Below are 22,794 nucleotides of genomic sequence, written 5' to 3'. Positions count from 1 at the left end.
CTCACAGGAGACCCGACAGGGAGGCGGGGAATTTTTCTCTGACCAGTCATCTGCCCAGCTGAACCATTCAAGAAAGTTGGGGGGGCGGTCCAGGAACTGGGTCTCCACTGGCTCCATCCTGGCTCTCAGAGGCTCTGAGAGGCTGTGTGATGCGGTTGGTGGCTGCAGCAGTGGCTCCTTCCCCGCCTCCACGGTGCTGCCCTTCTCTTCCCTCAAGAGGCCAGGCTGGAAGGACTGCTTTTTTTTTTTTTTTTTTGAGTTCATGTTTTTAATTGGCTCAAATTACAAAGGTCCCCAAGGAGGCCCTGGGCGGGGGGGAGGCAACCTGGAGAGAACCTGGGAGAGGCAGGCTCCCTGCCAGCACCCCCCACTCCCACCTGCCACCTACATCCCAAGTGCAAGTGGAAAAAGGTCCCAGACCCTTTAAGTAATCCTAAAACACCATGATGAGAGAGCAGGTGGATGAAGGGGCTCCTGCGCCTTCACCCTGGTGACAAGGCTGCCCTGACTTCTGTCCTGCCCAGGGTCCTCCCCCACCGAGTCCGAGGTTCCCATTCCAGACCCCGGCCTGGCCAGGTGGGGACAGCGGATCTCCTCTTCCAGGAGGCAGGGACACCATGTAAACGTCGGCAGGACGGACCCCACTGGCCTCAGCGGCAGAGTCAGATGCTTGAGCTCTCGACCTGCCCACGGCCAGGGCTCCCAGGCACAGTGAAGCGCGTGGAGGGTGGCAGCTTGGGGCTGAGGGACTGCTGTGGGAGGAAGCTCCTTCCTCCCCACTGTTTGAGGCCAGGTCCTCTGTGGGCAGCGGGAAGCCCAAACGGCCCGTCCTCTGGCTCTGGAGGCCATGGCGACAGGACCCCGGCCCGCAGGGTGGTGAGGGGGCATGCTCATGCCCGTGCACCCAGCTCTCCGATGCGCTGCCGCAGATGAAAGGCAAATTCAAACATGGTGGCTGCGAGGCTCTGGTGGATGAGGTACCGGGGCAGGCGGCCCTGGGGGAGGCGAGAAGTTCCAGGAAGGCTTGCCCTGGGCAGGGGCTCCTCCTCAACAACTGGCACCAGCAGGGGCTGCTCTGGGCCAGGACACAGGTGCAGCTCTGGAATGCAGCCTAGGCCGCCCTCCCCCCTCCCCCCTGGCAGGAAGAACATGCCGTGCCCGGGGCTTGGCGTGAGTCACACAGACAGACCCGGGAGGGGCTGGGCTGGCAGCCAGCCACCCTTCCTGGGGGCCTCGGGAGTCAGAGGTAAAAAGGGGAGGCACAGGCCCTCCGGCAACTCAGGGTGAGAAGACCATCTGGACCTTGCCCCCAGTTTTAGAGTAAGAAAGGAGGCGGAGAGTAGGGGAGGCTCTGAGTAGAGCAGGGAGCGCCCAAGGTCACACAGCAGAGTCCCCTCCGCTCCACAGAGCCTGACTCGCAGCCCCGGCGTGCCCACCTTGAGATCTGCATTAAGGATCCAGATGAAGGTGCAGACTCCAGGGTTACTGGCTGACTTGAGCACGATGAAGCCCCCAGGACCATTCTCTCCCCTGAGGAGAGAGGCACCAGTGGGGGACCTTGGAGCCAGGCAGAACCCCTGACTCCCCCCCCGCCGCCCCACTCTTGGCCCACCCTGGACTGGGGTGGGAGCTGCTGGCCCAGCAACCCCCTCGCTGCCTGAGCAGGGACCAGGACGGGTGTCCCAGAGGCCACAGCGTACAGCCCTCCACCCCCACCTGCCATGTGACACTCGAATCCTCCTACAACCGCCTGCCGATGTTTGCACACCCCCAGCGGCAGGGAAGCCCCAGCTCACCACCTTCCCAGCCCTCATCTAGTCGGTCCAGGGATTCTAGGTCCCTCTAGTCGTGAGGGCGTGGGCTGGGCGGGCACTTCTCACCAGGGCCCAGCTCTGGGAGCAGCGCAGTGCCACTGGGCTCCAGGAGGGGGCGCCTTCTCAGGAGGCGTCGGGCCTGAGCTGTATGGTGCACATCCCACCTCCATTCAATTCGCCTACAGCTCCCCTGACTCCATAGATAAGGAAGCTGGCACCCAGAGGGGAAATGAGCTTGCCCATCACCCAGCAAGTCTGCGGTGGTGGCGAGACCAGAGCCCCAAGCTGACACTCAAAGAACAGTGCTCTCTGAGGAACCCCAGGACAGAAGGGGAAGAGTGGGGTATCTGGGAGGAGGTCACTTGTAGGGCTAGGATTAGACAGCAGGGGAACTGGAGGAGGCCGTGGAACAGGCAGCAGGAAGACTAAGGCCTCTTCCTTTGGAGGTACTTCCAAGCACTGCGGGAGAAAGGCAAGGCCGTGGGACAGGCAGAAGGGGATGAAAGGGACCCGAGTCTCCTCAGGCAGGAAGTTGATGCTTCAGAACACAGAGCCTCCTGCTCAGGTCCCCCAGACCAGTGCAACCTCATGGCTCCCAGCCCCCTTCCCGGGCTGGTCCCTGTTTATCCCCATTCACGGTCTATCCTGGAGCTGCCCTCCAGCCTGGTGGTGGGTCCAGCCTCCAGCAGATAAGCAGGATTAGGGGCAGCGGGACTGGGGACAGGAAGGCAGCCTTGGCAGGAGAAAGTGCCCAGCTGTACACACCGACCCTGCCCTGTCCCCACAGCTACCAGGGGAGGGGCCGGCGCGGATGACCCCAGGCAAGGCTCAGCTCACCTGACATATTTGTGTGTCGGGGGCTTGGCGCAGTGGGTGGTGGCGATGCCCGATGACAGGTATCGGTCTCTGCGCCGCTCGATGCGTCGGACGTTCACGAAGTCCCTGGAGGGGGTAGGGTTAGGTCAGGGGGTGCCGAGAAGGTCCAAGGACAGGCGGCCTGGCTGAGAGGAGGGAGCTCGGGGGGCACTCACCTGGGGGAGACCACACCACCCGCGGCCCCCGAAGACACATCGTAGGAGATGAGGGTGTTGTCTTCTACTCGCTGCAGGATCTGTGGGCGTCAGGGCAGACGTGAGGTGTAGCCACCCCAGGAAAACCCCAGGGAAGGGTCCCAGCATCTCAGGAAAGCCCCAGGCCAGCCCGCTCTCCGCTCAGGTCCCTTAATTAAGAGCCATTCCCATTCATGGGCACTGGCTGGGCCAGGCGCTCTGAGCATTTCCTCTTTCCATCTTCCCCACCCTTTCCAGGAGGCACTAGTACCACCATCCCCATTTTACAGATGGGGAAGCTGAGGCACAGAGCAGTCCAATGACGTGACCTGGGTCCCCTGGGGGTCACTGGTCATGCTGGGGTACAACTGCGCCCTCATCTGCCATGTCGCTCTGCCTCTGCCCTGAGGGGTGCCCAGGCCTGGCCCCCTGGCTCAGCTCACCTGGCAGGCTGTCACCGTCTTGTTCCACAGCACCACCCTCTCGGGCTGCAGGATCACCTCCTGGTACACCAGCTCCGCCGGGCAGGGCAGGAAGGTCTGGAGCAGGGCGGGCAGAGGGCTGGGTGGTGCCAGATGTGCTCGGGCACACCAGCCCTTCCCTCCTGGTCGGGAGAAACCTGCCAGAGGGTCCCCCCACCCCCGGGCTCTTTCCTGGAGTCCCAGGCAGAGCAGGAGGCTCCAGAACACCTCTTCCCTCACTCACCTTCAGGATGAAGGTCTTGCCATGAAAGGGAACCTCGATGGTGTACACAGTGTCTCCATATTCCTGTGGCAGGGACAGAAGGGTGGCAGGGAGGTGGGCAGAGGGGAGCCTGGGGGGCAGGAATGGGTGACAGGCAGGGCAGGTTTTTAACAGCTCAGGGCAGAAAACTCCAGGAGTTTCGGGATATCTGAGCAGCCATTAAAAAACAGTGGTTCTGGGACCTCCCTGGTGGCACAGTGGTTAAGAATCCGCCTGCCAATGCAGGGGACACGGGTTTGATCCCTAGTCCGGGAAGATCCCACATGCTGCAGAGCCACTAAGCCTGCGAGCCACAACTGAGCCCACATGTCACAACTACTGAAGCCCACACGCCCACACGCCTACGGCCCATGCTCCACAACAAGAGAAGCCACCGCAATGAGAAGCCCATGCACTGCAATGAAGAGTAGCCCCCGCTCGCCGCAACTAGAGAGGCTGCGCAAAGCTATCTACAAAGACCCAACGCAGCCAAAAAATAAAAAAGTGGTTCTGCCTCCTTGCCTCCTTCACTGTTGGTGGGAATGTAAGTTGGTGCAGCCACTATGGAAAACAGTATGGAGATTCGTCAGAAAACTAAAATTAGAATTACCATATGATCCAGCAATCCCACTCCTGGGAATATACCTGCACAAAACTATAATTCAAAAAGATACATGCACCCCTATGTTCATAGCAGCACTGTTCACAATAGCCAAGACATGGAAACAACCTAAATGTCCATCAACAGATGAATGGATAAAGAAGATGTGGTACATATATACAATGGAATACTACTCGGCCATAAAAAAGAACGAAATAATGCCATTTGCAGCGACATGGATGCAACTAGAGATTATCATATAAGTGAAGTATGTCAGAAAGAGAAAGACAACTACCATATGATATCACTTGTGTGTGGAATCTAAAATATGGCACGATGAACCTATCTACGAAACAGAAACAGACTCACAGACATAGAGAACAGACTTGTGGTTGCCAAGGGGGGTAGAGGGAGGGACAGGGATGGACGGGGAGTTTGGGGTTGGTAGATGCAAACTATTACATTTAGAATGGATAAACACCAAGGTCCTACTGTATAGCACAGGGAGCTATAGTCAATATCCTGAGATAAACCATAATGGAAAAGAATATAAAAAAAGAATGTGCATATGTGTATAACTGAGTCACCTTGTCGTACAGCAGAAATTAACAAAACATTGTAAATCAACTACACTTCAATAAAAAAAACCAAAACAGTGGTTCCGACAAATGTTCTGCAATGAGGAGAGAAAGGCTTTTGATATCAAGTTTAAAGGCAGGAGCACAGCTGTGGCTGCAGCCACGAAGGACCGTGTCTCCAGGCCAACAAGGGCTGCCAGAGGAACTGGCCAGAGAAAGGGATGAGGATGTTTTCCCTCTGTTTTCCAAGTTCTCTGCCATCTTTTTAGATAATACTGTTTTGACCATGAAACAAAACACCAGACACAGGGCCAAAGCCTGGCTTCCCCTTCAAAGCTGGAGCCGAGGGAGCAGAGCAGCAGGGGGTGGGGGTGGGGTGGGGGGAAGCAGGGGGAGGGGTGGTGGAAATGTCCAATGCAGCCCAACCAAGTGGCTGACCCCAGGGCTCAGCCCCCTCTCCTGGGGCAGGAATATGGTTCCAACCCATGCAATCTTTGGGCTTATTTCTCAGGCCTCAGAAAAGGGAGGGAAAACTCCCCACAGGAAAACTTTCAGGATCAGGTGGGAGACAGGTTTCTTACATTATTCTTCTCAAACTTCCAATTCTCCTCCTGGGCCAAGATCTGGTCCACCACTGCCATAGCCTCCTTCCCCTGGAGGATGTACTCCCGTTCCTGGCCAGGGATGGGAGGCAGGAGGGGTCAGCCTGGGGTCTGTACCCCACCTGCTCTTTCTGCACCGGGCTGGGTGGGAAGCCTGACTCAGCCAGATGTCCAGATGCCGGTTCTGGGCTGGTCTCCCCGGCTCTGCGGGCTTCCTGGGACCAGGTGCCGTGGCTGCGGCTGCTACCTCCGGGCCCCAGGCAGGAAGCAGACCAGTGGGCCTGACCGACAGTGGGGCAGACACCCGGATGGACACAGACTGGCATTCAGGCTGCCTAAGCTCTACCGTCCGTTGGGAAGCCCCTGCCCACCCGGCTGAGCGCAGCACGGGCCCCTCCTCCAGGGTGCCCACCCGGGGCGGGGTAGGCAGCCAGATACCTGGGCAGAGAAGCCTTTCTTCCCAACAACTTCTTCATCTGATTCATTGTCAGACCCTGCAGAAAACAAGCAGAGGACAATGGGAAGAGGTGGAGAGAGCAGGGGGAGGTCGGGGTACAAGTGCAACGGTGTGGCAGTATGAAAGCGGGTGTGGCAGAGGGCTGCTCGCTTTCCCCGGGGAGCTGACACGAACAGAAAGAACAGACCCAGCCAATGCCCCTCCCCGAAGGCAGTTCCCCCACCCACCAGCCCGCACCTGCAAAGGATTCTGGGGGTGAATAGAACTGGCCCTCGGACAGGGCGCCGGAGAAGAGCAAGGGTCCTCGGGCGACAGCAGCCTGGGCAGCAAGATACCCTGGGGGAGCAGACGTGGGCAGCCATCGCCCCAGACCAAGGACAATCATGCCCCAGCAGCCTGAGGTCCCCCGGCCCAGGCTCACCCTAAGGCTCCTAGAGGCAGAGCTGACAAGAGAGCTCAGAACCGGCTCTCATGCCCGAAACTCTCCTCTCCCGGGTGGGGGTGACCCTCACTGCACCCCCTCACCCCCCAGCACTCACATCGCTCCTCCTCAGCCTCCTGGGGTAGGACTTTGAAGTCAAGGAACCAGGTCTCCAACCAGGCGAGGACAAAGGAGACGATAGGGAGCAAGTAGCCGAAGGCCCCTTTGCTGAGCAGCTGTGGAGGGAGGGGGCTGAGCTCCATGGCAGGGAGTCACCTCAAACCCAGAGCCCCACCCTGGGGCTACCAACTCTGGCCTACACCCCACTCCTGGTACCAGCTGTGGGGACCCTCTGTGGCACATGCCTTTGAGATGGATGGATTAATGAGTTCTGCAGCAGGATAAACTAAGGTTAGGCTGGAGGAGGAACTTTCCATCCTTGGGGTTGCAGCAGGGCAAGTGGGGAAAGCCAATGAAGATGATCCCTTAGAAACCTCAAAGGACAGGATTCCCCCTCACCCCAACCCTGACAACAGGGTCAGACACCCAAAATCAGAGGAGTGGTCCCTTCTTGGGAGAAGCCCATCCCTCAGGCCAGATGCCCACCAGACCAGCCAGACCCTGAGCCACTGACCTCAGAGAGGATGACCTTGACAATGAGGAATGCACTGGACACCAGCGTGGTGACCTGCCCAGGGGAGGGAAGGAGGAAGAGAGTGAACACAGAGGTTGGGAAGTGAGTCCTCCTCCATCCCATCTCTTGCACCAGCCCCACCAGGGCCCGAGAGCTGCCAGGAAAGTGGCATCTTACCGCAATCACCCACCAGTGCCGGAGCCGCAGCACAGCATAGCCCAGGAGCAGTCCGGAGAAGCGGAAGAAGGCCAGGACCTGGTGTGGGGGGCCGGGGAACCATCACGGGCAAGCCAACGGCCCTACCCCTGCTGAAGGCGGGCCTCCCCCTCCAGTCCTGCTCCCTGAGGCTCCCTCCACATGGTGTGCACAACCCAGGAGAGAATGGCCGAGGTCAAGTCAGCGTTTCTTTGGGGATGATCTGGATGTGACCTTCTTGGACAGGGGTCTCTTGTCTTCCCCTCCCACTTGGGGCTCTCTGAAGGTGGGGCCTCATTTAGGAACCCATTTGAACACTGAGGGTTCCCTGAAGATAGGAGCAAGTCTCCCTGACCAGATTAGGATGTGTGTTGCGAGAAGAAGAGAATCCAGCGAAAGAGACACGCTCTTATGCCCTCTCTGTCCCCAGGATCTCCAAGGCCACTCACAAAGATGTCAAAGAAGGAAGTTTTAAAGCTGTAGTGGATGATCTCCTGCTCCAGGTTCTTCTGGATGCCTGTGTTGGTCTGGAAGAGAGAGATGTGGATAGCCCTGCAAGCAGAACCAAGTCCCCAGGGCTGCCCCTTGTTCTCCCAGAGGGGGAGGGGGCGGGAGGGGGAGAAGGTAGAACCGGGAGGGAAGAGAGGCTGTAAATGCTCAGCTACCACCCAAGAAGCCCCTGAGGCACCAGGGGAGCTCAGCCAGGGACCTGAGACCCCAGCACTATCACTGTTTCTCTAAGGATCCAGGCAGCCCAGACAGGCGGGGCTAAGCTGTGCCTCAGACACTCGCGGGCACACTGCCCAGGAAGAGGCAGGCCTGGAGGGCCTTGGGGCTGTGCAGGAGAGGCGATGAGCCCTATGCAGGTAGGTAGGGCTGGCACACAGGGTGCTGGGAGCATGCCTCTCACATAATTTCATCTCCCTCCCACCACTGCGGTGCTCTATCTTCCCAGCCAAGCATCCATCTGGGGTGATGGGGGCCAGGGGTGGACAGTGGTGTCAGACGGAGCCCCAGGTGGCAAATCAATTGATTAGGTTTGTGCTTAATGGGCAAAATCCATCATGCTGCTAGAGAGGATGGCATTCAGAGTGAGCAGACTGGTCCTTGCCCCTGCCCCTGCCCCTGCCACCCACACATTTTCAATGGGACCCCTGAGACCCTGGCTGGGGAGTGAGGGGTCCGGATGGACACTGAGAGCTAGAGCAGCCTGAGGCTTCAGGAGGAATGGGGTGGCAGGCTTACGCCTCTGCAGGTGGGGCGCCAGCCCCCGGAGAAGAGGGGCACAAGGGGACTCTCAGGAATGGGGCCTGGGAGCCCTGAAGGGGAAGACCCTTCACACCTAGACTGGGGCTTCTGATCTCCGGCAGATGATATGAATTGGGGCAGTGGGGGTTGGGGGGCTGGTTAAAGATACAGATGTTCAGACACTGGGTCTGAATCTCAGGCTGAGCTGAGCACCTAGAATGGTTATAAAACTCCCAGGTGATTCTGATGCTCGGGGCAGGAGCCAGCAATCTGGACAGCCCCTCACTAAACTTCGAGCCCCTGGCACATCCCCACTGAATGCCTCAACCTCAAGACCGCTCTGAGCCCTGTGGAGTCTGACACCTTGCTGCCCCTGGCCTGACACCCCACTCTGCCCCAGCTCGGTCTGCCTCTTACTCCTGACTGCTCCTGTCCCTCAAGCCCCTGTCCCTCAAGCTCTGTCTTCCACCATTTTTCTCTTTACAGAGAACTCTCCCTCTGCCTGGGTACCCACCTGCCCACTGCATGAGGACTCAGGACAGTGGAGTTCCAGGCCCTGCTTTGCCAGGGGCTACGAGACCTTGGCACAGGTCTTATAACCCGGCCAGGGTCATTGCATCCAGTGGGCAACACACAGTCTGTTAGATAATTAAAAATATATATGCTCCAAAATATGAAAATAAGATGACAGAACTGAAAATTAATAAAATTTCAATTAAGCGTCTACCGAGTGAAACATTATGTTGATTCTATGAACTATTAAATCCAGCACTCTGAAACTTTTCATCACATTTGAAAACAATTTGGAGGTTAGATTTTCGCACTTTGCAAGAATTCCCAAGTCTGCATGATGACTACTAAGCTATTACAGCCAATACAGCCAGAGAGTTTCAAAAGTAAAATTATCAAAAAATTTTTTCAGCTCTTTTCTAGCAAGAAAATATATATACTGAATGAAGGATGTGGGTGAATGTTAGTGCCTGCTTTGATGCTGCACGGGACCTTCAAAAGCAAGAATGTCTAAGACCTCGGAAGCTCTTCGAGCGGCCCTGAACCTTGCTGGGCCTCAGCTCTCTCATCGCTAAGATGGTCCCGAAGGCCCCGTGGCTGTGGCTCCTTCTCGCTGAAGGTGCCAGCTCATCCCTGTGCACAAAGGACAGCCACCCTCAGAGCCCTGCCTTGCTTTCCAGCTCAACATGCCTGGAATCAAACTTACCCTCTTCACCTCTAAACCAGCCCCTTCTCCAAATTCATTTCTAGCACCAGTCATTCTCCTGACACCTGAGCTTGCGATCTGGAGGAAGGGCACCTGCCATCCAGAACTCTGACCCACTTTGTACAAGGAGAACAGGGGGTCTCAAAGAGGCTGAGTCCCTTGCTGAGGTCACACAGTTACTACAGAGGAGAAGCTGGCACGGGACCAAGCCTGGGATGCCCTGTTCCACGGCTCCTGTCTCTGTGTCAGGTCTCTGCCCTGTTAGCACCCGGGGATTAGGCCCCACCACCAGCTGGCCAAGCACTGCACAGGGGGAGAAGGGGGCAGACTCTGCCCCAACAGGCAGCTCCGCCTCCAGACTGCTAGGTGGCATCTCACCAAACCCAAGAGGCCAAACTGGGGGGCACTGGAAGAATGCCCCAAGTGGGGAAGGAAAGCTGGGCGCCACTGGGAACTGGGAGTTTTTACTGGTTGCTCCCCACTGTACCCTCTGCTTTTAGCACAGTATCTGGGACACAGCAGGGGCTCAAAAATGTTTGTTGAATGAATGAATTGAGTCAGAGAGTAATGCAGAGCAGAAAGAAGACAAAGGTTTCAATAGCTCAACCAGAGTCCTCTGGGCTCCCTCCTCCTTTCTCAAGAGTGTCCACTGGGGGGCAGTATGGCGCAGAGGTCAAGAGTGTGAGCTCTGGAGCCAGAGAGTCTGGGTTCAAACCCTGCCGCCTTCACATACTTGCTGAGAGACTTCAGATAAACGACTCAGCCTCTCTGAGTTTCTTTCTCTGGAAGATGAGAACAGCTATTCTTATCATCTCATTCTTCCTTTTACCTGGAAATCAACAGCCCCCCCACCAACCCCGGCCAGAGGCAACCCTCCCATTCGGCAGATGGAGTAACTGAGGCCCAGGCAACCCCCACAGTGCGGCGTGTGCCTCCAGCCTTGGCCCCACTCACGTTCAGCTCAATGATCCAGAGCAGGGAGATGAAAAGCAGGTCGAAGGTGACAAAGAGGCAGAAGGTGCGGCGGACGTCGGAGATGGCCCGGCGCTTCTCGCGAGGCGGCGGGAGGAAACGCGAGGAGAGGCTCTGGCTGTGGGACAGCGACGAGCCGAGGGAGGCCACGGCTGGCAGGCTGCGCTCCAGGTCGCGGGCCGGCTCCCTGGACAGCTTGCTCATCCTGGCGGCTCCCACCTCCAGGCAGAGAGGGCCGGGCCTCAGCGGCACGGCTGCGGGAAGACGGGGCGGCTGGCTCAGGTCCTGCGTGTCAGGGTCCTGGAGGTCCCGGTCACCTCCCTCGTCCCTTCCCACGCAGCCCCCGGGGACCCCGTTTGCTCCCAAACACATCTGCCCCTCAGCCCCAGCCTAACCGGGTGGCCCAGGGCCCTCTCTGCCTAATCTCCCACTGTGGCCTGACTTTCAGGCTGGAGGTGTTTGGGCATCCCTCTCTGCTCCTGTCCTGCTTCTACACCCGCCATCCCCGGTAAAGTCCTGCAGCCCCACGGTCACCCCTGGAGGCCTCTGGGATCCTCCCCGATGTCTGGGGGCACAGCCTGCTCCTGCCAAGCGCTGCCCTGTGGTTCAGCCTCTGGGCCTGTCAACAGCCTCTGGGCCTGCCCCCACCCCCAGGAGAAGTCAGTCCCAAGCTCTGTTCTTTGTTTTCCAAGCACAAAGCCACATTCCCTCCCAGCAGCCAGCCCTACCCTCCCACCCGCTAATCCATGGCGACTGGGAGGGACTTCCTAGAGTAGAGTGCTCTGTGCTGGGGGCGGGATGGCGGGATGACATCTTCATCTCCAGCTACGTCCCCACCACTGCCACCTCGGGCCCACCCAGCACGGCTCTCTCCCAGCGCGCCAACTTGCTCCTAATGGACGCGTCTCCAGCCTTCCTCTCCCCCGGCAGCAACCACTTCTCCACACGACAGCCAGAGAAAGCTTTTCAGAACATGAATCAGATCCTGCCATTTCCCGCTTACAACCCTTCAAGGGCGCCCCACTGGTCTGAGGATAACAGCACCCTCCTCGTGATGCCCTCGCAGGACGTGGCTTTGCCTGGCTCCTCTTACCACTCCTCTCACAAGGCACGGGCCCCGTCTCACTACGACGGCCACCCGGGGCCTTCTAGGTCCCTACACGTGGCAGCCCGGTCCTGCCTCGGGGGCCTTAGACCCAGCTCTCTGGGCTGGGTGGAATGTTCTCCCCAGTCCTTTCAACGGGCAGCTCCAAAGCCCTCTCCTCAGAGCCTCCCGCCCTCCTGTCCCCAGTCCCAGTTAATTTATGGGGCTTTACCTTCTTCAGTGAACTCTCACCATCTGAAACCATCTTACTGATTGTTCTGCAAACTCCACGGTGCAGGCCTTTATCTGACTTGGTCCCTGTTGTCTCCTAGGACCTAGCACAATACTGGCACTTAACAGGTGCTGAATAATTGACTGTTGAATAAATGGCTGACCCAGAGGGTCTCCTGGCCCTCAGCTCCACGCTACATGGTAGAGAGGACCAGGGCAAACCCAGCCGCTACCCAAGGTTCGCCCAGAGCTCCAGTGCCCACAGAACGCTGTGCCCACGGGCGTGTTTCATGCCCACACAGGGCAGGATGGTTCCTCCTATTCTTCAGATAAGACAGCCAAGGCTCCGAGAGGGTGAATGGACTTACCCATCCTTTACCTGCCTGTGCAATCATGAGGCTGAAATCCTCATGAACCCTAGAGACAAAAGGGTCCCTGGAGCACTCCCTCCCTGCCATGCAGGCCCCAGGCCTAAGGTCTCTGCTCTGCCAATTTGCTGGCGGGGGCCCTCAGAGACCCTGTCCCCTGCGCGGGGGAAGGAAAGGTTTAGTCTAGAGCCAGAGAAGAGCTGATGCAGTGTAGTGGGGCCTGAGTCTCTGGTACCCCATCAAGAGTCTCCCTGAGTATTCTCACACGCCAGCACCAGGGGGCAGGTTTGGGGGCCAGTGGAAGGGGAGCCCTAGATCTTTGTGCTTGATCCTGGGAAGGCAAGATCTAACTAGTCTCCCCTCCAGATTCGCCGTCCCCTCCATACCTTTACTATGTCTGCTACCTTCCACGCCCCACTCCATCTACTAAGTCCAAAACAAGCCCCCCCGCCCCGTATGTGGCCAGCAGGGGGCTCTGAGCAAGCCGGCTCACCCACCCCTCTGCCTCTGTGCCAGTGGACCCAGAGCTGACTGTTCTCAGCACAGGCACCAGCCCAAGGCCATCCCCCCACTACCACACTCTTGGGAGCCCCGTGACAAGCTCACCTGGAGGGTACTGAAGGAAGGCTGGGCCCAGCTCTGGAAGGTGGCAGTCAGAGGAGGGGATGTGACAGGCCGCAGGCAATGGGACCCCCCCAACGTCCATCAGCTGGACCTGGTGCCAGACTACACACTCAGCGCGTTCCTCACCGAGACAGGGCCGCAGCCCCAGGGCGGGTGACATTTGCTTGTCTCTAATAGCCCTCTTGTCTCCTGCCAGACCTGTCTCCATCTCTCCTCCCCCTTTCTGTCTCTCTCACAAGCTACCTCTCTACCTTTCTTTAGAAGTGTCTCTGTACGCTCTCCCACGTCCATCTTTATTTCGCCCCCTCTCTGGGTCTTCCTCTCCATCTCTCTCCCATCTGTGAGTCTCTCTCCACCCCCATCAGATCAGTCTCTCTCATGTTTCTCTCTCTCTCTCCTCTTTTCTACCTGCCTTCCCCCTCTCCCTCTTCCCTATCTCATGGCAGGGCGCTGTGACTTCCCCACTCCCAGTCTGCTCCCGGGTCTGTCTGGCTTTCCCCCGGCTTTCCCCCTCCCTCTCTGGGGACAGGACTTGGGTGGCAACAGCTTGGGTGTGAGACACACTCAGAGTGGCAATAGCACTGACACTGACACACCCAGATATCCCTGTGGAAGCGAGAGACAGACGGGGGCTGAGAGCAGAGGTGCTGGGGGAGCCCGGGCGAGCTGCGGACGCAGGGGTGCGACGGAGCCGACCCCGGGAGCTCTGAAGCAGGGGTGGGGGCGGCTGGCCAAGAGGCAGAGAGAGAAGGGTTCTACATTACCCTCCCCCAGGAAAGAAACTCCGGGTCAAAATAAGCAAGAGCTGGTAGAGTAGAATGGGCACTGGTCAGGAGTTAAGACCTGAGCCCCAGTTTGAGGGCAGCCACTAACCCTGAATAACTTTGGGCAAGTCCTTCTTAGCAAACCTCCGTTTCTCTACGTGGGAAAAAGGTCCATGGTTTAACTTAAAACGAAACAGCAACAAGAAAACCTTACTTAGAATCTCAATATACGGGAATTCCCTGGTGGTCCAGTGGTTAGGACTCTGTGTTTTCACTGCCGAGGGCCTGGGCTCAATCCCTGGGCGCAGCCAAAAAAAAGAACCTCAATATGGAAAACAGATAAAAGCAGGACTGTATGGGTCCCGCCACAAGACACGGCCACAGAGAGCCCCACCGGTCAGCCTTTCCTCAGACTCCATCCACGGTCACCCCTGAGGCGCCTCCTTGGCTGTGGTTTGAAAATAACTCATTCAGACGACTTCAAAAGGCTTTTGAGCTCCCTCCGACCACCTGCCAGTCTAAGGGGTGAAAGCCACCTTGGCCTGGAACTGCCCTGACGCTGGAGGATGGAAGGTGGCAGCTGCCGGCAGAGCAGCTCGGCCTGGCCTCCGCCCGCCGCCCCCGCCCTCCTGACGGGGTGGGGGGAGCAGGAAGGAGTGTCAGGAGGCTGGAGGCGGCATGGCTGCCACCCAGCCCCCTGGGAGCAGCGCCCCCTGTCAAGCCCACCACCTGCTGTCACCGGCCCTTCCCAAGCGCCTTCAGAGGCGTCGGGAGTGGAGCAGCCCAGGTGGCGTGAAGGAGTCCGCCGGGGCTGGCTGCAGACTTGACACTTGATGTGTTTGCAGAAGCTGAGCCGCTGAGGCTTGGGGAGAGTGGCGGGGAGGGAGGGGAAACTGGAGGATTTACCATCCTCGGTCTGAAGGGAAAGGGGTGGGGAGGAGTGGGCAAGGCAGGTCTCTGGGCCCAGGGAAAGCTCAGGCGGCAAAGGGGAGGGGTGGGCCCTCACACCCCCTCCCAGGCCTTCTCTTACTCGCCCCAGGAAACACTAGCCTGAGCGCAGCAGGAGCTTTGGGTGGGTCCCGACCTGGCAGACAGCAGCAGGCAGCTGGTACCGTGCAAAGAGAACTGGACCCTGCGGCCAGGGCTCAAGTCTCAGTCTGCCCTCACCAGCCGTGCGACCCGGGGCAAAGAGAACCATTCTGAGACTCGGTTTCTTCAGCTGCATTAAATAAAGGGAATGATAATATACTTAATGCCATAGAACTGTCCACTTGAAAATGGCTGAAACGGTAAATGTTACGCTGTGTATGCTTTACCACAATAAAAAAGGCAGCAATAATTGCCACCGCCTCAGGCTGGCATTTATGTACGTGTCGGGAGAAGGATGGCAGGTGCTTGGTCGGTAGGGGTGGAAATGGAACCAGCAGCTGGCAAGGCCGTCCAGGTGAGAGGGAGATTAAGTGGGGTGCGGGAGGGGGCGGGGCTTACACACTACAGTAGTAAAATCACCCCCAAAGGCCTGAGTTCAAATCTGAGCTCCACAGTTCACCCGCCTGGTGACCCAGAGCAAGCTGTCCAAGCCTTCAGCCCAGGTTCCCTCATCTTGCGCACTAAGGGCCCAGCTACTGCAGCTCCAGGCAAATGTGTCTCCCCAGGGAGGGGCTGGGGCGGGAGGTGGGGGCTGCCCTGGCTCCCGGCTCAGGCTCTGGAGCGGGGGGCCTGGGACTGATCTCTGATGCTACCCCTTCCCACTGGTGCCTGCTCCCCCCACCGCCGCCTCCCCCAGGGTCCAATTTCCACGGTTCTTAGGTGGCAGGGGCACAGACAGGGTCCTTCCCAGGCCTCAGTCACACCCCAGGCCAGAAGCTCCAGCCATATCTCGGCAGCTCCTGGCCGGCGTTTCCTGGCCAAGGCAAGTCTGCAATGTGAGCGATGTTCCTCCGTCCCTCACTCAGCAAGCCTCCAAGGCTGCACCTGGAGACCAGGGATACCTGTATTGAGCCTGGGCCACCTGGCGGATCTGAGGAGACAGCGGTGCGTGGGGAGCGCGTAGGACAGCAGCTGGCACCACAGAGTAAGCGCGCCATAGACGGTAACCACGGCCGCCAGGCCACCACGGCTCCCTCTGAGGTCCTCTCACCCTCTCCTCTGCCCAGTTTCCCACAGAGCGCTGGGCCAAGCCGCACAAGTTCCAGCTAGTGTTCCCTCCACCAGCTGTGCTCTGTGACCCCAAGGGGACGGAACAAGTCTCACCTATATCCAGAAATGATTCTCACTTCGGAGCAGTGCGGCTCCTCCAAACCCTCTCCCCAGGCTGAGGGGACAGGAGACACGGGCTCAAAACACATCCCCCACGCTGCACTGCTCAGGAAATGCTGGCACTAGCCACGGGGGCTTCCCTGAGGGGTCCCTAACTCAGCACAAGTCAGGAGGAATCGGTGAAGCCAAGAAAGGACTGGATGTCAAGCCAGGAGAAGATTCAAACCCTGGATTCCCACCTTACTAGTCACTGAACCTCTCTGTGCCTCAGTTTTCTCCCTGTAAAATGGGGGTAACAGTAGTACCTACTTCTTGGAGGTATTATAAGGATTAAGTGACTTATTACACATAATGGCCCCGAACAGTCCCTGACGCAGAGAGATGGCTGCGGAAGGGTGAGCTAACGTGACCCCCCTGCCTCTTCTTTGGCGGAAACACAGCCTTGAGCTCTGACTGCCTCTGGGAGACAGGTTTCAGGCCAGGGCTGGGGTTGCTCTGGATCAAGCCCCTGTTAATGCCCAGGTTAATGGAGAATCCACAGTGGGGCAGGAGGCAGAGGCTCTGCATGCAGAAGAGGTTGGCCTTGGCCTGTGTCCTGCTGCTGGCCGGCCTGGGCGGAAGCTGGCTCGGGGACGGAGGACAGCAGACCGAACAGGCCTGCAGACCATCCACAAGAAACAAATCTGGGCTGGCAGTGGCCCACGCTGGCCCCCTGCAGACATCCTCTCCTTTACTCACTGCGCCCGCTACCAGGAGCTGTGGAGATGAGGAGACTGAAGCTCGGAGAGGCCTGCCCACAGCCCCCCAGCCTGGACGGGGCAGAGCTGACCCCAGGGGCACGTGGGCTTCCCTCAGTGCTGGGCTGGGACCCGGTGAACCCAAACGTGGCTGCCTCCTGTGCTGGCTGGGGAGCGAGGTGTCAAAAGACCCCAAAGAGCTTAACAGCCACCCAGGCAGGGCCTGTGGAGAGCCCAGTGCCCTCCGCTCCACATCCGAACGATCAACAAATCCTTCAAAATCCAGCCAGTAGCTGCCACTGCTCACCACTACCATCGCCCTGCCCAAGCCACATCTCTCACCTGCTACCGCTTCCTGACCGCCTCCTCGTCCTCGTCCAAAGTCTATTCTCAACGCAGCAGTCAGAGGGATCCCAGTAAAAGTCAGACCACACCTCCCAATGCCCCAAACCTCCAATAGCTTCCAGCTGCCCCAGAGTAAAGGCCCAAGTCCCCACCCTGGCCTGTAAGCCTCCTCTCCGCCCAGCCTCCTCCCCCGGAACCCTCTGCTGCCCCAGCCACACCAGCTCCTCACTGTTCCCTGGACACGTCAAGCATGTTCCCACCCCTGGACCCTTGTTCCTGCTGTCCTGTCTGTTCCTCCCCTAGGTCTCTGCAATGTCCCCTCCCTCCATTCTGGTCACTCTGGTCCCTTTGGAGAGGCCTTCCCTGAACACCCTATTTAGCTCCACCCTCCACCCCCTTACCCTGCTTTATTCTTCTTCACAGCACACATCCCCCCAGACATATTATATGTTTGCTGGGCTGTTTGCTGCCTGCCTTCTTCCACTGGAGCAGGGACTCCCATGCTCTGTCACTGCTGCGAGCCCAGTTCCCAGAACGGTACCAGGCTCACAGTAAATATTCACGAAATGTGCTGAATGACTATTTCCACCCTCTCCTGCAGCATCACATGCACAGGTGCACGTTCCCGCCCAGCCCTGGAGGAGCGGCCCCACCTGTCCAGCCTCTCCTGGAGCTGGACTCCACCCTCTCTTGGTGTTTCTCGCTGCCCAGAGCCCCAGCACCTCCTCTACCAACGGGCAAGGGGGACTGGTTTCCTGGGCACCCTCAGGCAGGGTGGCAGCTCCCCTCCTCTTCCCTGAGCCCCAACTCACAGAGAGAAGACTGGGTGAGGAGTTAAATCCCTCAGATAGCAAGGGTCCCCAGCACTCTTCTCTTGCTGTGGGGTTGATACCCCTCCCCCAATACTCTCCAGATCACTGGCTGCTCCCAGGACACACCATGGCCAGCTGGTCTCCCTTCTGCGCCTTCAGTCCCTCTGCTTCCCCATTCTGGAATGACCTCCTCCCCCTGGGGGGAACTCCAACTCTTCAGAGACCAGTTCACAAGTCACCTCCTGGGCAAACCTCACCCTCAGCCTCAGGCTTCCCCAAGCCCAGGTCTCGGGACTCTGCCTCAGCAATTCCCTCCCAACACGCTAGACTTGAGTCTCAAAGTCATCTCTCCTTAAGCCCTTGAGGCTCAGTCACGGTGTCTGGCCATACATGGTATGTATCTAGTAGGTTCACTGGCCTGTGGATCTGTAATGCCTACCCTGGAACAAGGGAAAGGGTGTGAGTTTGGGGATTGGTCAGCAGACCTGGAGTTGAAAGCCCAAGGCCATTCTTTATTAGGCTTTGTGCCCTTGACCAAATCACTGAGTCTCTCACCTGTAAAATGGGGATGGTAGAGTGCCCACTTCACAGAACTACTGAAAGGATTAGAAATAACACCTGCAATGTGCCTGTGTTTAAATAACAGTAGCTATTACTACTATTAGGGGCCACAGTGTCAGAGGCAGGGCCCTGGGCCGGGCATGTGTAGCATGGCACTCTGCCCAAACTGAGGGTCCATCAGTACTGCTAGGTGGTAGGATGGGCCCTGACCTCAGGGAGCTGCTCACCCAGGATGGTACACATTAGGCTCTCCTGTAGTTCAGGGCTCAGTGGCCCATGCCATCAGCCTCGACACAGTTGGCTTACTGGCACCTACTCTGCCCCATCCAGAGGGCTTGGGAAGTTCCCTGGAGAAGTAGGAATTTAAGGAGAGGAGGACACGGCAGCAGTGACAAATAAGATATCAAAGCCCAAGCCAGGCTCTGTTTCTCCCTTCCTGCTGGGGAAGTAGAAAGGGTACAGTCAAGCCAAGAAACCATATTCATCACTGTACACTCCCTACCCCTACCCAGCCCAGAAGGCTCTGACGGTACAGTTTACTGGAAAATCCTAACAAACTGAGATCTACTCAGCCCTCCAGTTCCCTCTACATGCCAGGCCCTGTTAATGTCGGAGATGCCCCCTGCTCTGTGATTCTCTGACCCCTGGCCTACTCAACGGCTGGTGAGTCAGGCCCCACCCGACACCTTGGTGCTGTTGGATAAAAATGGAGGCTAATGAGGTCAAGTTCTCAAGGTCAGTCTGGAAAGAGCCAGTGATCTTCCAGGGCGGTCTCAGTCCTGTCACCCTACTTGAGGGAAGGGCTCTGCAGGGGTGGGGGTGATTCAGCATAGACTCCTCCCAGAACCAGCTCTGACCAGACAAAAGCCAGGATCAGCCTCTTCCCAGGCAGCAAAAGTTCAGAGGGACACACAACGGGCCAGATGGGATGCCTTCCTTGTCCTTTATCCCACTGATGTGGCAGCTGCCCCTTTGAGGGCTGGGAGCCTAAGGCAGTTTCTGGGAGACAGCTGTGGACTTGGAGTCAGAAGATGGTTCCTTAAGTTCCTGCTGAGACACCTCCCAAGTCTCAGCTTCCTTGTCTGTAAAACGGGGCCAACCATCTCTACCGTTCAATGCAATAAGTGTGAGCTGTCAAACGTACAAGACTTTTGGTCTCACCCACGACCCCCTCCTCCAAACAAGTCTAGGTGTGGGAGAGCTCAGTTTACTGCAGCACGAGAACCGAGAGCGTACGGCGTGCCAGACACTGTGCTGGTCCCTGGGGATATTCAGGGGCTCCGGGTCTGGTGAGGGAGGCTGACAGACAAATGTACACTGCCATGCTGTGATCAGCACTTTCAGGGAGGAACGAACAAAGGACCGTGGGCTCCCAGAGAAGGGAGCATCTGACCCAGGCTAGAGTGGGTGAGGTCAGGAAAGCCACAGGGAGGAGAAGCCATTTGACTCAGGCCTCCACATCTGCCAGCTGGAGGCAAGGAAGATGGGCATTCCAGGCACTAACAAAAGCCCAGATTCAGGTTTAAAGCACAGGCCCAGCCCACAGGCATGCATGCTGACCCTACCCCAGGGACCTGTCCCCAGACACGGGTACCAGGCCTCCAGACCTCCCCAGGGCATGGTCCCTGCAGGGGACACTTCTTCATGGGGACACTTCTTCATGGCCAGGTGAGGAAAGGAATCCCCAGCCTTGGCAGCGGAGACTGCCTCTGCCCTCCTGCCCACTTCAGCTCCCTCCCCTGCTAGAGCTCTCTATTCAGAGGAGCCAGCTCTCCATTCTCTGAGCCCACCTTGGTCTCTACCTCCCTCTGGTAAACTCATTCTCTCGCTCTAAGGCCCCTCACTAATTGTCAGTTCCTCTGGAAAGCCATCCTTGGCCTTTTTCTTGCTTGGGTTCCCAGAGCTCTGTGCACATTCCTCTAGAATTAATGCTTGCCATGTAACATTTATCCATTTCCAGATTCATTTCTTGAGCAGAAATGACAAAGAGTCATTGAGAAATGACAAAGAGTCATATTCATTGACAAAGACTCAGGCTCTGGGGCTCTGGGACAGAATGAGAAGTAAGCCACGTCAACTGTCCTCAAGCACTTGATAAAATTAAAAGTTATACTCACTGCCCTATATTAGTCTCATGTAAACAGTAATAGCTAACACTTATTTATTGAGCACTCATGTGCTCTCTGTTTAAGCCCTAAACATACACTATTTCATTTAATACTCACAATAACTGTCAGGTAGGCACATTACTGTCTCCATTTGACAAATGAGGAAACCGAGGCAGTGACTTCATCAAGATCACAAAACAGTATCGGAACGCAGGAAGTCTGATTCAGGAGTCTGTATTGTCAATCATCATGCTATTACGGACGGGTGCTGCAGGGACTCAGATGGGGCAATATTTAGCCTTGGGGGTGGTGGGGGGAAGGTGATCCAGAGGTGATACTGCCTGAGCAGAGCACTGAAGGACAAGCAGAAGGTAGCCCAGCAGGTAAGAGGAGGAGGGGCTTTCAGGCAATGGGGCTGGTGCATGCAAAGGCATGGAGACACAAAAGGTGTGGACAAGCGCATCCTGCAATGCCATATTATTGGACCTTAGGGTACACATAGGGTAGGGAAGAGGTCAGGTCATTGAGAGCTCTGTAAATTGTGCTAAAGATTCAGTCTTTCCCATAGGCAGTGGGAAACCATCAAAGGGTTTTAAGCAAGGAAGTGACATTATGAGATGCGTTTCTAAAGGATCCTAAGAGGCACTTCCCTGGTGGCGCAGTGGTTAAGAATTCGTCTGCCAATGCAGGGGACACGGGTTTGATCCCTGGTCCGGGAAGATCCCACATGCTGTGGAGGAGCTAAGCCGGTGCGCCACAACTACTGAGCCTGCGCTCTAGAGCCCACGCGCCTAGAGCCGGTGCTCCGCAACAAGAGAAGCCACCGCAATGAGAAGCCCTCGTACCACAACGAAGAGTAGCCCCCACTCGCCGCAACTAAAGAAGGCCCCCGTGCAGCAACGAAGACCTAACGCAGCCATAAATTAATTAATTAATTAATTTAAAAAAAAATAAAAGGATCACAAGAGTTACAGTTTGGAGGCTGGGTTGCAGGCAGCCATGATTGGAAGTTGCTGGGAAGTCACTGCAGTCATCCTGGTGAGAAACACCTCAACAAGGGTGGTAACAAAAGAGTTAGAGGCACAGGACCAGGTGTGAAGCATGTTCAGGTCACCTCTTAGATATGGGAATTGAGAAAGAAGAGGAAGTATAATTCTCAGGTTTCTGGCTGGGATGGGGTGGTAGAGAAAGAATGAATCTGCAGGGGAAAAGAGCAGCAGTTCAAGTTCAGACGGAGTGAGTGGCAGCTGAAGTGGAGCTGTACACCTGGTAGCTGGATGGCCAAGTCTGCGGCTCCAGGGAGGGGCACTCCGCTGAAGATGTAGATCTGGGCGCGTTTCGGGTGTTTAGGTGGTGTAAAGCTGAAGCCATGAGAGTTGACGAGACCACCCAAATTCAGTGTACAGAGTAAGGGACTGGGCAAGAGAGGAGAATGTGAAACGGTACTTCAACAGTCAGAGAAGTAGGAAGAAAATAAGCGGATGCTGACGCGGAGGAAGCCAAAAAAGGGGGAGAGAGGCACGTATCAACTACTTCAATTACGAGTTAGTATGCACCTCTAAGAACTCAAGAAAGATATTAAAGGGCCCTTTTGATGTCAATTAGGAAGTCATTCACTGCCATTTCCAAAGGAAGTTGAGGGAGACCGGACGACAGTGTGAGACGCAGACCTACAGTAACTTGTAGATATTTTCCTTCTCATTCTCAGGCCCTGACTCCTCCCTATATCCAACTCCTGCCCTTTAATACCCAGATACCGCCCCCTCGCTTCTCCGCTCACAAAGAAGAGGTAGGCTTTGGAGGGCGATCCGGGACGCCCTTCCCGGGCTCTCTCGAGTGGGCGGGGCCGCGGACGGTCAGCGCCCGAGACCCTCGAACCCGGCGCGGGGTGGAGCAAGGCCAAGCAGAGGAAGGGGGCGGAACCTGGGGCGCAGGGGGTGTGGGAAGGGTCGGACGGAACCATGAACGGACACCGGCTAGAGAGGCGGGATCTGCTGGCAAGACGTAGCCCTCGTACCACCACCCGGTCCCACTGACCTCTCGCAGACCCACCTGCTGCATGTCAGCCACGGCCCCAGTTCTTCTTAGCCCCAGCCGCAGCCGGGCTCCGCGGCCCCAGGAGCGCCTCCGAGAGGAAGGGGATCTCCCGGCGGCGCCACTTCCGCCACTGAGTCCGCCCCCGAGAGCGAACGTGCGTAGGACTGCAGCCCCGCCCCCAAGCCCTCGGGCCCCACCCCCAAGGGGCGGAACTGGGGGCTGCAGCTAAAGTTAGGCCTGAAAGGATCTTCCTAACGGTAGGGGAGTTGGAAAGAAGCCCGGGGGCATCATCCTTATTGGGCCACATAGGCCTGGCACTGTGGAGAAAAAAGGGGATCTTCCTGAGGGGAGGCC

General features: G+C 57.3%; 1 protein-coding gene across 15 annotated transcripts; it reads right to left on the bottom strand.

Annotated features, from left to right (window-relative positions):
* Positions 1-238: 238 nt before the first annotated feature.
* On the bottom strand, positions 239-22,601 carry STARD3 (StAR related lipid transfer domain containing 3). Of its 15 annotated transcripts, none has more exons than XM_082372158.1 (16): positions 22,456-22,601; positions 10,493-10,764; positions 7,524-7,601; positions 7,057-7,134; positions 6,880-6,933; positions 6,364-6,481; positions 6,062-6,160; positions 5,806-5,861; positions 5,347-5,439; positions 4,109-4,147; positions 3,569-3,631; positions 3,307-3,402; positions 2,846-2,925; positions 2,652-2,756; positions 1,437-1,530; positions 239-1,070 (listed from the first exon to the last, which is right to left on the bottom strand). In XM_082372158.1, exons 2-16 carry the CDS (start codon positions 10,712-10,714, stop codon positions 891-893), a joined length of 1,455 nt encoding a protein of 484 aa, XP_082228284.1. In that variant the 5' UTR covers positions 10,715-10,764; positions 22,456-22,601; the 3' UTR covers positions 239-890. The 15 variants fall into 15 exon arrangements, with proteins under 15 accessions (XP_082228284.1, XP_082228285.1, XP_082228292.1 ...); XM_082372159.1 differs by having other exon boundaries at positions 22,441-22,591; XM_082372166.1 differs by lacking the exon at positions 22,456-22,601 and adding an exon at positions 12,800-12,908.
* Between the last annotated feature and the right edge of the window lie 193 nt (positions 22,602-22,794).

This window comes from Balaenoptera borealis (assembly GCF_965194805.1).
Source record: "Balaenoptera borealis genome assembly, chromosome: 20".
NCBI classification, from domain to species: domain Eukaryota; kingdom Metazoa; phylum Chordata; class Mammalia; order Artiodactyla; family Balaenopteridae; genus Balaenoptera; species Balaenoptera borealis.
Note: the sequence above shows the minus strand (reverse complement) of the source record. Positions and strands in the feature narration are given on the sequence as shown.